Source organism: Paramormyrops kingsleyae, chromosome 4 (assembly GCF_048594095.1).
Source record: "Paramormyrops kingsleyae isolate MSU_618 chromosome 4, PKINGS_0.4, whole genome shotgun sequence".
Classification (NCBI taxonomy): domain Eukaryota; kingdom Metazoa; phylum Chordata; class Actinopteri; order Osteoglossiformes; family Mormyridae; genus Paramormyrops; species Paramormyrops kingsleyae.
In genome coordinates this window covers 10,732,842-10,749,214 of record NC_132800.1, presented here as the reverse complement: position 1 = coordinate 10,749,214, position 16,373 = coordinate 10,732,842, and the positions used below count along the sequence as shown (strand labels likewise).

The following is a 16,373-nucleotide window of genomic DNA, read 5'->3' as shown; positions in this document are numbered from 1 at the left end:
AAGCTGGTGCCACGGGTGGTGGGCGACGCAGGCCGCATGCGGGAGCTGACAGAGCGCTGCGAGCGCCTGCTGACCCGCGAGTTGGCCGATCGCTATGACGACATGACGTCCGAGGGTTACCCGCTGTCGCCCTCTGTCAAGCAGTGGCTCAACGGCGCCGCCCTACACCTCCACATGCGTGTGCACTTGGTGCGTCTGCGTGCCGCCCAGCAGGGCTCCGCCCTCTCGCTCGCCGTCTCCTACCGCTCTGGTCTCCCAGTACTGATCCAGAAATACTTCGAGCACCTCCGGCGGACCATCCGCGAGATACCCGCCCAGCCCGGCTCTCCGGGGCTCCTCAGCCTGGAGCCTCCGCTGAACATCACCCATACCGTGGTCCACCGGCCCTGCGAGTCGGCTGCGGTCGCTGGGCAGCTCGCTGCCAGGATCCAGGAGCTGCAGGACCTGCAGCGCAGCATGGAGTTTTTCTACAAGGCGGAAGCGGACATGGACGAGCTCCTCCTACAGAAGGATGACTTTATTCTGAGAGCTGGGACTTAATATCTGCTAATCTCGTTTTATATCACTGCACATCTAATATCCCTGTGTCTCTCCGCTGTATGGTATGGCAACGCCATAGGACAAGCAGAGGATAAAGAAGGGGGGGGGGGGGGGGGGGGGGCGGTCCTGAATGGGGCAGCACCTAGCGTGAGAGCAAATCAGGAAATGGGAGGAGCTTAGCCGTCGTGACTAGACATTTAAAACCTCCTGCATTTATAATTCTGCTTCATGGAGTTTCCCTTTAAGCTAGTTATTATAGCTACGGTTATGTATGTTTGTTTTTCTTTTTAATAAATTCACCGCACTGAATTTATTAAAAATGAATAAATTCATCACCGCACTGCAGACTGCATTAGAAGTGTGTGCATGTGCGTCTGATCGCATCATCCACAGCCACAATAATCATTCCCTCCAGGTGCGGCTTCTCCGCCATTAGCGGTAATTAGAAAAGCAATCAGACGTCAGCTGTGCGGCCGCGTTTCCAGAAACTTCGCGGCCAGGACTCGATATGTTTCTAAAGTTCTTATTGTCCCGTTTCATGTCCCGTCCCACTCGCATTAAAAAGATTCCTTCCTTCTGCGCTTAATGTGCTTCGCCTTGCTGTTGCAAAGCATTTTCTCAAAAGAGAAGCATTCAGTTGCGCATGTTTATTTTTTTCTCACTATCTAAAAATTTCAAAGAATTGCTCATAATAAATCTGAAAAGTAGTCGGCATAAAAATTTACGGATTTTTTATTTTTTTGATTAGCAAATGATTAGCAGCCTAACCTAATGTTACTATTTAGGCGACTTCGTCCAGGTTATTTCAGTTTCAAATTATCTTTCCTGTTCGAAAAAATAAAATCGTGCGGACGCGAAACTAAAAACATTTTATTTTTTGCACAAGTCCCTTCAGGGGCTCCGTATCAATATGTTGTGTTTCCGATTCGATCAATAAATATAAAATGTATTTATTTTAAGCCTAAATTATCCGCGGGGTCGGTGTTTGATTTTTTCATTTCGGCACTGATTGGCTGACAGTCACCCGAGAAGACCCTCATTGGTCTATTAAAATGACACGTCAAACAAAGACTGCCCAAGACACAGAAATATTTTTTTTTTGACGCAATTATAAGCTTTAAAGTGCGGCAGTATTTTCCCTATCTTCTCCAAAAAGAAATTGACTAAACAGCTGTAGACAGATACAACTGCAGCTTCCCGCCACAGTCAGTAAGGGCAAGTGCAGGTCTTGGGGTTATGTGTAAACGCCAATGGCCCGGGGAGACTGACAAGGAGCTTCAGAGGTGAGGCACGCAATCGCGTCATTGGGTTAAATAGAGGCTAGCTGACAGCAGGCAACGAAAAAGCCCCTTCGAAACCTCGGTAGATCCGCTGATGCTGGGTGTGAGCCAAAAAGCACCTCGGGTGATAAATCTTGGCCGACCCTGGATTGGCTTCCATCCTCAATGGAGATTAAGTGGGTCAGCTGAGAGCATTTGGAGTTAGGGAGTATGAGGCGTGTCCCCTTTATAGGGTCTGACTCTACAGAGCTTTAAAATTAGGGCTTTCTGTTTGCTGTTTGCTTTTTTTCATCATAACTGCGAATGCCTGCCCCATTCACTCATTATAAATCTTGCCAGACCCAAGTACAAATAAATTCACATTCCAACACCACTGCTAGTTTCTGCAGTGGGGCTACTGGTGCCCTAGCAGGGGGTCTCTCGAGAAAGAGCCATCGTTTTGCTAGATATGTGGGGCAGTTATAAACGTGTCATGAGACATTTGATCCAGGTTTGATCTCGTGCCTCTGAAGCAGATGAGCTGTCTGTAAGGGCAGGCCAAGCATGGGGAGGGGGAATGAGGCAATCTGAGGATCTGTTATTAAGCAATGCAGAAATCCTCTCAGTGCCTCACCATGGTTTCATCTGCCTCTGGTGTGACCGGTTTGATGTTAGTCTGGCCCAGTGTCGTGCTGATGAGTAAACCGTCTTCATAGCTAACTGCTGCTAGGCCAGCAGGGGGCATAGTAGTTAGCCATCTGGGTGCCAAAGTCAGAAATTCACCAGGTGACATAGAGGGCAATGCTGTTAGACGCATAAAGAAATACTCTAGGACATAGACTTTAAGACTGGGTAATATGCCCTCCCCAAAAACACTGACTGCTTTACACAGCGCAGGTCACATGATGCTATACCAAGCATCTGATTGGGTGTTGATTCCGCCATAGAAGGAGCATGAAGATCACTGTGCCTGGGAAAGTGAGGCCGCAGCATGAATGAGTTTAAGGCCGCTGACGGAGGGAAAGATTGTTTGATGTCCTTTGCGTCGGCTTGCGCCCCTACAGCTTATCTCAATCAGAATCCAAATCATTTATTTATTGCCGAGTGCTTAGTTATTGTATGAGAAATTTACTTTGGGGTGTCGTGCAGGACAAACAAGGATAATCAAGACAATCAACGTATACATTATATACATAAAATAATGTGCAATCACAGGTTTGCATCAGCACTGGACTGTAGCCAGTGTACCAGATGAAGTGTTGGGTTCCTAACTCCGATTGTCTTGCAAAGCAAATGGAAAATTAGATACCATACCCAGAATAATAAACTAAACCAGGCATTCATTTTTATTTGCAATTCACATGCCGGTTGACGTGATTAATGAAAAAGCTGGCTCTTGATTTATTTCATTGTTTGTTTTCGCTGAAATGTGCGGTCCAACTAAAAGAAGGCACAAAAACTAAAACATTTAAAAATGTACGGCTGCAATGCGAGTTTTGCTGCATTGCAGCGAGTTACATCACTCTGCTGACCGATATAGTTAAGCGCAGCCACTGAGATCATTCTCCTTGTGAAAACTGAGAACACAGATGTGGGTTTAGTGTGTGTAATGCGGGGGGTGGGTTGTAGGTTCTGCTCCACCTTGCCATTACACATGCAAATGTGAACTAGCACTCTAAGTCTATTCTCTAAAGGGCAGACTCAGTAGGGCCCCTGTTGCTCTTTCTGTGGATGCTCTGGCTCACAGCTCATCCAATCTTAAATACTGTATAATATAACGATAATAAAACAGGCCCTATCGTTTTATTCGGTGCCCAGGAAACGCCACTGTCGCGTTACCTTTGAAATGAGCTGTCGTCTACTGCCATCTAGTGGACGAGTGGCAGACAGTCCACCCACGCGCCCAAACGCTTAAACACAGGGCTTTATAAGAAAAGCATATTCTAGCCCCTCGGTATGTGGTCTCTGGAGGTGATTCTAGGGACCCTGGGGGTCCTATACTGTCAGGAATAAAGGGTAACAATTTGTACCTTTGCTGTCACTGAGGCTGTACCCTTAAGGTTTAATGCACCTTTTAAGGTACAGAAATGGACTCCGAGGAACATTTCTGTACAACTGATTGTACATCAATGTTGTTTGTACCTTGGGGAGTCCATTTGTGTACCTTGAAAGGTACATTTTACCTGCAGCTAGGGTACAACTGGTAGACCCTTGAGGGTACAGCCCCAGTGACAAGCAAAGGTACAGATACAGTAAGTGCTCTTCTTTTTCAACAGTGTAGCCGAAAAAACCCCATAGGGCCCTCCGATGCCCCCACCCGACACGGGAACATTTATGACCAATTATTTAGTGTGAGGTCTGAATTAATAATATTAACAAAGAAAATTTAATAAGCGCAATTCATTTATTTTCACTTTACTGTGAAAAACAGAATACCTAAATAAAGCAGATTTGTCGCTTCAGTGTATGATGTAATCAGCCGCCTCGGGGACCCCAGGGAATTGCCAGCTTTGTTTGTCTAGTCCCTACGCCTCTCGTGGTCTCTGACATGCTTCACAAACTTATTTTAATATGCATTTATTTTTAAAAAAAATTGTCAAGAGAAAATATTTAAATTTATCTTATTTCAAGCTGCCACATTGACAATATAAGTTTACGTAAATCAAATATTTTACGAAGATCGAAAATCGGTGTTGGCTCAGAAATCCATGGTCACTGGAACGATTTCAACCCCAATTTTGAATTTTGCCTAGTTGAGTCCTTGACATCTGTATGTTGGTAATGTGCTGTGTGCTTCACTTCTGTGTCTCTTCGGACAAAAGCGGCTGTTAAATAAGGCAAATGTAATTAAAGTAAATGTACATACACTATATTACCAAAAGTATTGGGATACCCCTCTAAAAGATTGAATTCAGGTCTTCCAATCACTTCCATAGTCACAAGTGTATAAAATCAACCACCTAGACATGTAGACTGCTTCTACAAACATTTGCGAAAGAATGGGTCACTCTCAGGAGCTCAGTGAATTCAAGCGTACTACTGTGATAGGATGCCACCTGTGCAATAAGTGCATTCGTGAAATTTCCTCGCTACTAAATATTTCACGGTGAACTGTTACTGGTTTTATAACAAAGTGGAAGCAATTGGGAACAACACCAACTCAGCCACGAAGCAGTAGGCCACGTTAAATCACACAACGGGGACAACGCATGCTGAGGAGCACAGTGTGCAGAAGTCACCAACTGTCTGCAGAGTCATTAGCATGACAACATGACTGTGCACCAGTGCACAAAGCAAGGTCCATAAATACATGGATGAGTGAGTCTGGTGTGGAGGAACTTGACTGGCCTGCACAGAGCCCTGACCTCAACCCGATAGAACACCTTTGGGATGAATTGGAGCAGGGACTGTGAGCCAGGCCTTCTAATCCAACATCAGTGCCTGACCTCACAAATACTCTCCAGGAAGAATGGTAAAAAATTCCCATAAACACACTCCTACACCTTGTGAACAGCCTTCCCAGAAGAGTTGAAGCTGTTATAGCTGCAAAGGGTGGGCCAACTCAATATTAAAGCCTATGCATTAAGAATGGGATGCCATTGAAGTTCACGTGTGTGTAAAGGCAGGTGTCCCAATACTTTTGGCAATGCAGTATATACAAACGAATAAAATGGGACGCCCGTTTTCCTTTCACTCTGGTGCCCTCTTGTGACGAGGCAGCACATCCACAGCAGAACAGTTAGAGCTGAGTTATTCGCCGTCTTTTTATCCATTTTTATAAGAAAGGATTGACGTTAAGTTACATTGTTTCTGTTGTAAAATACGTTGATGTATGTTAAATAATTGCATGCACTGACTTGGTTTATTAGTAGCCTATATTTTTATCGATTGCTACCTAGTTTGTTCCTGAGCGGTTTGTTTTGTAAGAAAATCTGTTTATTGCCACATTGTATTTATTCGACAAAGCGTTAGCAAAATACAAAGTAACAAGTAGGCTTATATATACGTTTTCACGCTAAACGAACGTGTGTTTTAACGGGAAGCGGCTCTATTTGGAATTGTTTGCGTTCAATCTACCAACATTTAGTTTGGAGGAACATCAGCAAAGACCGCTGACAGCCATTTACAAACTTTACTGGCGGATTTGACGTGTTTGTAAGATTATCGCATTTGTTTTCGACCTCGTAGATTCAGGATAAGTAAGAATAGGCAGTAAATAATAAAGCACGCCCCCAGCAACAACCCCCCGTCGGGAGCGCGCGTCAGAGTCCGCGTCCTGAGTTACCGACGCACCAAACTTTGCCCGGCGAATCTGGAGCTCCTGGCACCTCCGAATTTCAGCTGAGTCTCATTCGCTTGCTCTTGGTTCGTCACTCCCATCACGCTTTTGCCGTGTTTTGTCGGCGCTTGGGACTGTCCCATCCGACGTGTCGCTTCTTATGGTCCGAAAGCCAGTTCAGGATGCCAGAGTCGGCGGGGGGATCCGCCGGCCAGACGGAGCCTGCAGGACGGGAAGACGGCAGAGGGGTTCAGGTGTGGCCGGACGGCTGCAGGTACGATGGACAGTTCGTGGAAGGACTGAAACAAGGCATCGGGGTCTTCACCTGGCCCAACGGAGAGGTGTGTGCAACTAGGGACACGTTTATGCCTTTTATATAATATACGGTAAACCTATATCACATACATTAAATGTTTTGCGTGTTTATATAGGCCAACATACACGAATGATGCGAAAATGACGATAGCAATCTGTCATTTTCTTCCTTGGTGTGAGCTTTCTTCTACGCTGGAATTAAGATTTTATGAAAAAGTTACCCCCTGGGGGTGGGTTAAATTACTGTTATCCAGTCGTAACTCGGTTGTTCATAGTGACCGTCGGGCTGGAGAATAATGGAGCTATATGACACTAACATGCACGCTAGATGTCTTAAAAAAAAATAATAAAAAATCAAAACCACAGAAATAGATGTAATGCTGGGACTGCGCATGCGCCATCGGTATCAGGCCTCGCAGGCCTGAACCGCTGAAGATCTTGCACACCTGTCGCTGTGCATCCCTCCCTGTCGCTGTCCTGGGCAAGGGGCTGTCCATAGTATGTTTTGTTTAAGGGCAGATTTACACATGCAACCAAACAAGTCTGTTAATCTGCTATCTGACTTATTGACATTAACAAGCCATTTTAACGCCAAGGATTCATCTGATTTGAATGCTTCCAAGTATGTGGTAAAAGTGAGTGTAAAAGGCTGAGCCGATTGAGTTTACAGACCAGAATTGAATTTGAAAAATGGAGTCAAACAGGGCTGTGCTGTTTTTACTAGCATGTAGTCAGCGGGGAGCTTTGGCAGAAGGTTGCTAGTTGATGTTTAGAAATGTGTGTTTTTGTTAATTAGCATGGATTTTTCTCTCTCTTTTTTTTTTTAATCTCGAAGGTCTACGAGGGCTCGTTCTACAGGGACTGCCGGCATGGGGAAGGCGTGTTCTCCTGGCCGGGGGGGTCCAAGTTCGTAGGGAAGTTCTACCTGAACCAGAGGGAAGGCTATGGCATCCAGGAATTCCCAGACGGCACCGTATTCCAGGTAGATTGGAGGGCGGGCTTGTTGATGACGGCGGAGTGACAGTACCACGCTGACCTGCCTCCCCCCCTTCTCAGGGCCTGTATCACAGCGGCCAGCGGTTCGGCCCGGGTGTGACCACCTACCCAGATGGCCGGCAGGATGTGGGGCTGTGGCACCGAGACAGGCTGCTCAGGCTTTGCCGGCACCTGCCATGCGGAGTCACGCTGAGTGACTTTCCAGAGCATGTGGCTCTGCTCGGAGGGGGGGTGGCTGCCCTGGACGGGGCAGTGCCCAGGCAGGGGGGCAGAGAGCTCCCCTGTGCAGACCCCGCCCTCCCATCCGGCCAGATGCTGGGGGACGCTCGCTTTGTCTTGCCCCCCGGGCTGCTGGGATACTCTGTGGACTCGGACCACCTGCCCCTGGTGAGGTGCCTGCGTGCCGAGCTGGACCGCCTCTTCTTCGGGGGGCGGGGCGGGGAGCTGGATGATGACCTCAACCTGCCGCTCGAGTTGAGGATTCAGGAGCACGTGCACAGACACAGGTAGGACTGTCACCTGACACGGGGGGGGGGGGGAGCGAACAGGACCACAGACACGGGAATGAGGCACAGGACCACAGACACGGGAATGAGGCACAGGACCACAGACACGGGAATGAGGCACAGGACTACAGACACGGAGGTGGTAGGGGCACAGAGGACTACAGACACATGCAGGTGACACAAGGGGCCCAGCAGTACCACGCGTAGAACCACAGGTAACTGACATAGGGGCCCACAGAACCACAGACACAAGCAGGATCAGAGGCAACAAACCAAAGTTAGATCAAACCCTGCAGGTCCAACAGCAGTTACCTGCCTGGATTGCTAAGCCCTGGTATCCTGGCTGGTCTCTCACTGCCTTCCCCCTCTCCTTGCTGGCATAGGTTCGAAGCGGTGGCCCTAGACTGGGATGTGGCCGCTGTCCTGGCAGGGACCCGGGAGCAATTCAGCACCAAGGGGCCCCGGGAGGAGAGTGCGGAACGTTTCATTCTGGGGGCGGCGCAGGGGGACTGGCAGAGCGTTTCTGGGGCCCTGCGGGCCGCGGTGCACCCCGACGTGGCTGACGCCCGCGGTCACACGGCCATCCTCGCCGCCGCGGTGAGGGGACAGTGCGATCATGTGACCTCATGGCGTGGCTGAGACGACAGAGCAAGATGGGGTTACGCCTCTTCCCCCCCTGCAGGTGAATTGCCACCGTGATGTCGTCCATGTGCTGCTGGACAGCGGCGCGGACGTGAACAAGCTGAGCGACGAGGGCGTGTCAGCCCTGGCAGCGTGCCTCCTGCTTTACTACCCCGCCCACACGCTGACTGAGACCCTAGCCGAGCGCCCCCCCAACAGGGGATCCTCTCCGGCACTGATGGAGGTATGGCCGCATCCCTCCAGGGGGGCGGGGGGTTCTTAATGTCCATCACTCCTTCATGAAATGACACTGACACCCCCCCCTACCATTTCTGCAGGATTTCCCAGACAGTGACGGTTCCTCCTTCACGTTTGAGGGAAAAGTCATGGGGGCTGCCACTATTAGTCAATCAGAACCTGAGAAATGTGTCCTAACCACTGGGGGCAGCAGCGAGATCGATCACACTGGCGAAATGGACCATACAATGGACTTTGGAGGCACTGGTAGATATGAGATCGATCATGTTGTCACTACCAAGGCTGGCTGCATTGTCGACCATGATAATGCAGTCGACCCTGGCAGCGAGATCGACCGTAATAATGAGGTCAACTTTGACAGCAGCATTGACCACGATAATGTAGTCAGCCCTGGTAGCATGATTGACAGTGATAATGAGGTTGACCCTGGCAGAGATATCAACAGTGACCAGGTCGACCATGATATTTGGGCAGACTGCAGTGGCAATATTCACCTCCGTGATGTCACTGAGGCCAGTGGTGAGGTCACCCTCCACGAGCAGGTGAACCTGAAGCACGGTCCCACACCGGCGGCCCCGTGCAGGTCCCATGGGCAGCTGGGCCGCTCCATCCGGGTGCTGGATGGCTGCGTCTCCGTGGGGTCCGTACCCTGGACCCGTGCCACTGGGACAGAGGGGGAGAGCGAGACCGATGACGACGCTTTCGAGTCCGTGTGGTCCCTGGCCAGCTTCCACGTCCACGTGACGGAGGAGGCCTTCCAGAAGGCCGCGGAGGAGCTGAGCCATGCTGACCTGGGCAATGCCGAGGAGACTGTGTGGAGGATGGCCCACATGAAGATGGAGTGAGTTGGGGGGGGGATTTCCATGGTTACTGAACTGCCAATCATAGTGAAACAATAATAAAACACAGACCAAAGCACAGCTAAATATCAGGTTATCCTAAAATCAGTCCTCCCTGCCTCTTCCCCGAGCAGACACAGGGAACTGTGGGCCACCATCGAGCTGCTCCTGGCCAGGGGGGCTGACCCCAATGCCTGCAGGGTCCCTGTGCCCGCCCTGTTCCTGGCCATCAAAGCTGGCCACGTGCAGGGTGTGCGGCGCCTCCTGGAGGGCGGGGCCCGCACTGACATCCCGTTGCCGCCTGAGGTGCCTGAACTGCCGCGCTGTGGCTTTGGTGGACGTAGCGCCCGTGTGTCCGAGTTCAGCCAAACAGGGCAGCTGGTCTGTTAAAGGTGGCCGTCACCTGACCACAGTTTATTGAGTGGTGTTATCAAAGAGCTCAGCTGGTGCCTAGAATGTTCCCCATTTCATATTCTGGTTCATGTACTTAAATTCTTCTCCAGAATAAATACTGTAAATGATATGGATACTTTTTTAAATGTTATTTTTAAGATGGACGAGCTTTGGCAATCCAGCTGCCTTGTCTGGCCCTTAACCATTGCGCCACCTGTTGGGCCTAAGCTGCACTGATGCACAGCATATCTTTGTGTTAACCCTGGCTCTCCAGCGCAAAGGCCTGTACCCCCTGCACGTGGCGGCCGGCCTGCCGGGCCCTGAGGGGCCCCAGATCATGGCGCTGCTGCTTGCCACTGCTGCTGACCCCGATGTTAGGGCCCAGGATGGCGATGAGGTCTTCGAGCTGGACGGTGTGGCTGGGCGACCGGGCTCCTCCCCCGCTATCGTTGCCCCTCAGAGTGCCGCCGGGTCGCACTCTGGATCCAGAAGCACCACGGCCAGATCCTCTGGACCCTGCATCCTGCTCAGGGAACCCCCCGAGGAAGGGGGGAGGACAGCACTGCACATAGCTTGCCAGAGGGACACAGATCATGCTGTAAGTTCTGAGACTGGCTGCCATTCCTCCGTCTGTAGCTAGGGGGTGCTCCTGAACACCACACCCTAGTGCAATTCTGGCCTGATAGTAAAGGACGCTATTAACACTGGACTAAAATGTGGGCATTTCAGTCGATGGAGACACATTTATTTGAAGACGATTGGTTGAGCCGCCCTGTGTGTTTCAGCACGCGCGAGACGTGGTCCGCATCCTGCTTGCGCACGGGGCCAACACTGACCACCTGTGGAGTGGCCACTCTCCCCTCTCATTGGCCATCGCCAGCGGCAATGACCTGGTGAGTGACACACAGCTGTCCAATGGTTTTCCTGTCAAATGAAGTGGGAGGATCTGAGGACTCAAAACAGATGTGTGCCTGTGCTCCGCCCCTCAGGCTGTGGACGAGTTGCTCTCCGGGGGCGCGGACCCCAACCTACCTCTGGCCCGACGCTTGGGCAGCGCCTTGTGTGCCGTCGCCAACATCGTCTACGACTCAGGGCAGCCACGGCGGCATAAAAGTGGGCTGGTGTGTCAGAAGTCGCCGCTGTGCCCCTGTGAACAAGCTTACGGAGTGTGTCTGCCGGACCCTTCCCTGACCTGGCCACCATTCTGTCCCCTTCAGCTGGAGAAGCTGGTCAGGGCCGGAGCGGACATCTTGATGCCCGTGGAGGTGAACATGGGCAGGAGCAGCGCCATGGGCACGGCTGTGGATTACGCCCACTACTCCTGCCAGCAGGTACCCCCTGACCGAGTGGGCGGGGCTACTTTATGTGTTCAGTAGGTTCAAAGGCCCGGTCAGTCACCCTATCGCCCTCACCCCCGCAGGACAGACGTCTCACTTGCACGCCGTACCATGCCCTGACCCCCTCCGAGCGCAAGCTGTACAACTCGCGTTGCCACCTGCTAGACCAGATGGGTGACGTGATGAGGCAGACCGCAGTGCGGATGGAGCGCCGGCGGCTGGAGGAGGAGCAGAGGCAGGGTGTCTGCAGTGAGTCTCTAGCCTTAACTATAAGTGTATTCCTGCTTCGGGATCTACGTGGCCATTTTGGCTCTACCTGGCCCTACAGCCTGCTTTTATGGGGGCCATTTTGGCTCTATCTGGCCCTACAGCCTGCTTTTATGGGGGCCATTTTGGCTCCATCGGCTGTCTAGACAGGCTATTTTCATATGGCTGGTATTATGGCTCTACAAGTTCTTTATCTGCAGGGAGGGTGGAGTCATACTAGTTCTGTTAGCTGTGCAATTAGCTGTGCTAATATTCTTCCTTTCAAGCTAAAGCTTCTGTATGTCCCTACAGGTGTCAGTCCAGTGCAGAAGTTTCTGTATATCGGAGCAGGGGCCAAACCTTCCCAAGTGTCCCAAGGAGAAGTCGTTCCAGCGGGGAGCCCTATGTACGTCAGATACTCCTACTCAGCGAGGAGAAGCCTTTGCTTCAAAATCACCATAAAAAAGAGAGACAACAGTTTGTGCACAAAGATCTTAATATGATACTCCTTATTCCTTAATATGCAAGTGCTCCCTCTAGTGGCTAATTGATATTCTTCTACTTTCAGTTTCACATGTATTTTCACTATCTGTGATTCTAAACAATAATACGTAGCCATTGAATAAGTGTTTCCTGTCTTCTAACAGACTGAGGAGCAGAGCCCAGACAAAGACCTACATCAGGTAATCACACTTCCAGCTGGGTGATGTGTTCTGTGACACGGAGGTTAGTTGCACCCTGGTACCTTTTGTTGTTCTGAGGGCAAACAAGAGGCTTCTTACTGAGCTTTCACAGAGGAACCCCCAGTGCTGCAGGTTTTTTTGTGGGAATGTGTAATACCCAAAGTGACCAGAAGAGGACATGTCAATAACATCGAACATTTTTTTCAATGTCATACATGGTGTTGAAGATGTCTGTGGGTTTGTATTACTCATTTGTGTGCACTGCCCTGCCCCCTTGTGGCGGTCCACAGGAAGCCCTTATTCAGCTATTGCTATCAGTGTGGCCGCTCCGTGGGCGTGACCCTGAAGGCCTGCACCCGCTGCCAGGAGGTCAGTTACTGCAGCGAGGCGTGCAAGGTGAAGTCCTGGAGCAACAGGCACCGGGAGGAGTGCATCCGCCTCACGGGTCAGAGCCGCCGCCGCCGCGTGTGGCGTGTTTGTCAGTGTGTTACCCGAGACTAATAAACCCGGAAAACAGACCATATGGACCATTCCTACCGAAAAACCCATTGGGGGACCACCTGCTTTCCTTAGGGACGTGTGGCGAGATCCTCTGAGAACTTTCTGGAAGATCGGAGTAAGATTCCGGCATGTGCCAGGACTTATGAATACGAGAGTGTATTTTATCCCCAGAGTAGGGTCTTTCTGGAACTTTCCTAATGGAATGCCGATGCATCCGAGCCCCTAAAATGGCCTATACTGCATTTATACAAATGACAGTCAGGATACCAAGGTTTAAGCTGGCTGTGGGTTTCCTTTGAGACTCCAGAGTGACCCAGAGACGCGCGGACAGACGAGGAGGACCTGACAGAGAGGCAGCTCAAGCCGAGGCCCGAGGCACCATTAGAGAGCATCAGGGCACAGCCGCAGACCAAGGCAGACTCAGAAATACACCACGTTATTCAGGGAATCCCAGGAATTAATTTTGGCTGCTGTCTTTGGAAGGTGGCAGCTGGTCTCATCTCAAGCAGCCAAGAGCTATACTGCCCCACGAAGGCAAAACACAGTAACTAGGCAGGTAAATGATAGAGTACTTATTCAAATCTGAGCATAGCTGAAGTAAGATATTCTGTCACAAGATAAAACAGCCTAAGAGACCCGATTTGGGTCATAACCTGTGTTATAGTTTAGATTTTTTTTCAATTTTAGTTTTTATTTAAAATTTTCATTTTAAAAAATCAATTTTTAGTTTCCATTTTGGCTTTATTAGTATTTTAAAGAAATTTCTGTTTATATTTTATTTTGTTTTAGTCATTTTATTTCAAGGGATAAAGTTGTAGAGCTGTTTTATGTGTCTGATCTCTAGAGAATCCTACATGAATACAGAGAATCCCTGGTGAATATACAGAGAATCCCTGGTGAATATACAGAGAATCCCTGGTGAATATACAGTGAATCCCTGGTGAATACACAGAGAATCCCTGGTGAATATACAGAGCACATTATGTGGTAATGTCCTCAGAATGGACAAACCATGTGCCAGGTTGACAGCTTTCGCACGTCAAAGTCGGTCGAGAGGTACTGCAACACGGAGTGATTCATAGGCATCAGCATCCCACTAGGTCTGTTTGCCTTTCTGTCAGCCCATCAGAGATGCATCTCGATCCGTGCAAGCTTCATCAGGTCCGCTTTGTTTTATCCTATTCTGAGTTTTTGGTCGAGCTGCAGTTAGATTTTTTTTCATTCGACCCATTCGAGGTCCATATTGGTTGAACCTATATAAGTTTTAACAGGAACAGTTGAGTTCCAAGATTTCGGCTCAAGGTACAAGAGAAAAAAAATTCAACAGAACCATTCCATGACCGAATTGGCCGAGTTATGAGGTCTTTGAATTCCAAGGTTCCACTGTACAGTGGAAACCGTTTATAGTGAACATGGCTAGTGATCAACCGTTTATATGGATCAAAAAGCTTAGGACAGAAATATTTCAGTAAAAATACTGTTTGAATAATTCACTTATACTAATCAAGTAGTCCGCTTACAGTGTTCATTTTGGGTGTTTTTATACATGACAACATATGGAAATAACTGGTAATTCTTTTTTTTTTTTTTTTTTTTTTTTATTTGATTGCCCTACTTTTCATTGCGGTAACCCGTCTGCTTCTGGCTACCTGAGGTTAATGCAGCGTGCACAGAAAACATGACGGGAAAAAGAAAGTCTTTTTCTCTCTGACCAATATAGACTCATCACAGCTTATGATAAAATGCCAGAAACGAGCCACCGAGATGCAGCAGCCAAACTACAATAAGCGCTTTGACATAATGTAACATGGTGAAAGTGTGCTGTACAAATAAAATTGAATTGAATATTTATGTAGAGTACTGTACTGTACTGTATTATAGTATGAATTATACAGTTCAGTAATTTCATTTGTACAGTACTGTAATTTGAAAAGCATTTGAAACAGCTGTACTGTACTGAAATCGTCAATAAAATTCAGTAAATAGTGATGCTGCCCATTTTATTGCATTATATTCATGATATATACAAATGTCAATTAGTTGGTAATCTGTTTCAGACACCAAGAAAAAATTGGTTATAATCATCCGCTTATAGTGATCAATTTCACCCAGACAGACGCGCTCACTGTAAGTGGTTTCCAGTGCATTTGACATTTGACATACTGTGAACTTTTGGAAGCAATATTTATAGTTTTCGTTGTTAGTTTTTTTTCTCTTAGCATATGAAAATGTCATAGTTTTACTTTCATTTTGACCCTGGGCATAACTGATTTCATAAAATATGCAGTTAGTTGGTTTGCCTTTAGAGGCAGAAGAGAGTCACATCATCAAGGCTCAGGTAACTGAAGATCAGTCTTATTTTCACAGGTTGGGTGAAAAACAGGAACAGCACACGGGACAAATCGAGAACCGCCCCCGCTGTTCTGGGGAAGAAGTCACCATCCGATCCCCCGCGATCGCTGCCGCTCACTGCTAACTACAGCTTCATCTGAGACTCGCAGTTCTGTGAGTCAGCAGACTTATCACATGACGTGGCCGTCCAATGAAACAAAAGCAATCGGGGCATTCTGAGGTTCCAAAGAATCTTTGGAACACTGCAGTGATCTGAAAATAACGATACAGCCGCACTGTGAAAGATGTTCAGTGAATTTCCTTCCCCTCTGGATGATCTCACGTTTACCGCGAGGCGCCGATCTGGCAAGGAATGTCACTCTGCTCACGTCACAGCTAGGGCACGAGTCGGGCCTCGTCGAAAACTGGCTCCCCTTGTGCATGAGTGACGCACGTTACACTTTTCTGCAAACAGCCTTTAATTGGCACATAGTGTATATATGAGTATACAGCCATGTACAGGAAGTGAACGTGAGTACTGAGCGTGTGGAAAAAGCACTGGAACAACATACCAGGGTTCCTCCAATTCTGGCAGAATAAATTTCCATGACTTTTCCAATACCATAAGAAAATTTTCCAAAGCCCACAAGTTTGTAAAACTAAAGTAGATAGAACAGTATTTGTATAAAGTAGTTAACTATTGAATTTCATATGAAGCGGGAAACAAAAATGAACACAGTTTCCAAAACTTTTCCTCTCTATCCAACAATTCCAAAACTTATCCAGGGCCTGGAAAAATTATTTTAAAAATTCCAAAACTTTTCCAGGTTTTCCATGCCTGCGGGTATCCTGACATACACAACTCATACACATACTCATACAAAGCTCATTTGGGCTACGTTACTCACTGAAATGTTAGCTGTATTAACTATGCTTACTGAAAGGCATGAAGTTGGGATATATATATACAGTGTTGTGTGTCTTCAGAACATGTACACTCTCTTGTTTAGGGTAAAAAAAGATACACAAGTGTCTGTTAATGCACAAGTAATCATTACTCATTTTTAGAGGCACTATAACTGCTGTTGTGCCTTTAAAAGAGTACTTGAATTTTGCAGTAGATAACTCCATTTGTTTACTCTAGTGTCATAACATTTCTAGCATGTAAATCAGTTCTGAGGTTGACCTTTCTACATACTAACCAAGGATATTTTGTTTCTTCCAACCCTCTGGAAAATAAACAGTATAGAGCTTTACCACTTCTTGTCT

General features: G+C 48.2%; 1 protein-coding gene across 4 annotated transcripts; it reads left to right on the top strand.

The window, feature by feature from the left end:
- Positions 1-692: 692 nt before the first annotated feature.
- Positions 693-16,360, top strand: ankmy1 (ankyrin repeat and MYND domain containing 1). 4 transcript variants are annotated; one of them, XM_072710647.1, is made up of 17 exons: positions 693-1,823; positions 6,251-6,419; positions 7,229-7,375; positions 7,450-7,895; positions 8,279-8,492; positions 8,578-8,760; positions 8,855-9,615; positions 9,748-9,919; positions 10,281-10,604; positions 10,792-10,899; positions 10,996-11,127; positions 11,224-11,337; positions 11,427-11,592; positions 11,902-11,995; positions 12,237-12,272; positions 12,563-12,717; positions 15,141-16,360. In XM_072710647.1, exons 1-17 carry the CDS (start codon positions 1,777-1,779, stop codon positions 15,263-15,265), a joined length of 3,393 nt encoding a protein of 1,130 aa, XP_072566748.1. In that variant the 5' UTR covers positions 693-1,776; the 3' UTR covers positions 15,266-16,360. The 4 variants fall into 4 exon arrangements, with proteins under 4 accessions (XP_072566748.1, XP_023647881.1, XP_023647880.1 ...); XM_023792113.2 differs by lacking the exon at positions 693-1,823 and adding an exon at positions 5,508-6,164 and having other exon boundaries at positions 6,255-6,419; XM_023792112.2 differs by lacking the exon at positions 693-1,823 and adding an exon at positions 5,508-6,164.
- Positions 16,361-16,373: the final 13 nt, after the last annotated feature.

What these genes read in the sequence shown, in the direction of transcription:
- ankmy1 (XM_072710647.1), top strand. Translation starts at nt 1,777, where the DNA reads ATGTGTAAACGCCAATGGCCCGGGGAGACTGACAAGGAGCTTCAGAG. An exon ending in ATGGCCCACATGAAGATGGA is followed by an intron (nt 9,616 to 9,747) that starts GTGAGTTGGGGG and finishes TTCCCCGAGCAG; the next exon opens with ACACAGGGAACTGTGGGCCA. An exon ending in TCGCCAGCGGCAATGACCTG is followed by an intron (nt 10,900 to 10,995) that starts GTGAGTGACACA and finishes TCCGCCCCTCAG; the next exon opens with GCTGTGGACGAGTTGCTCTC.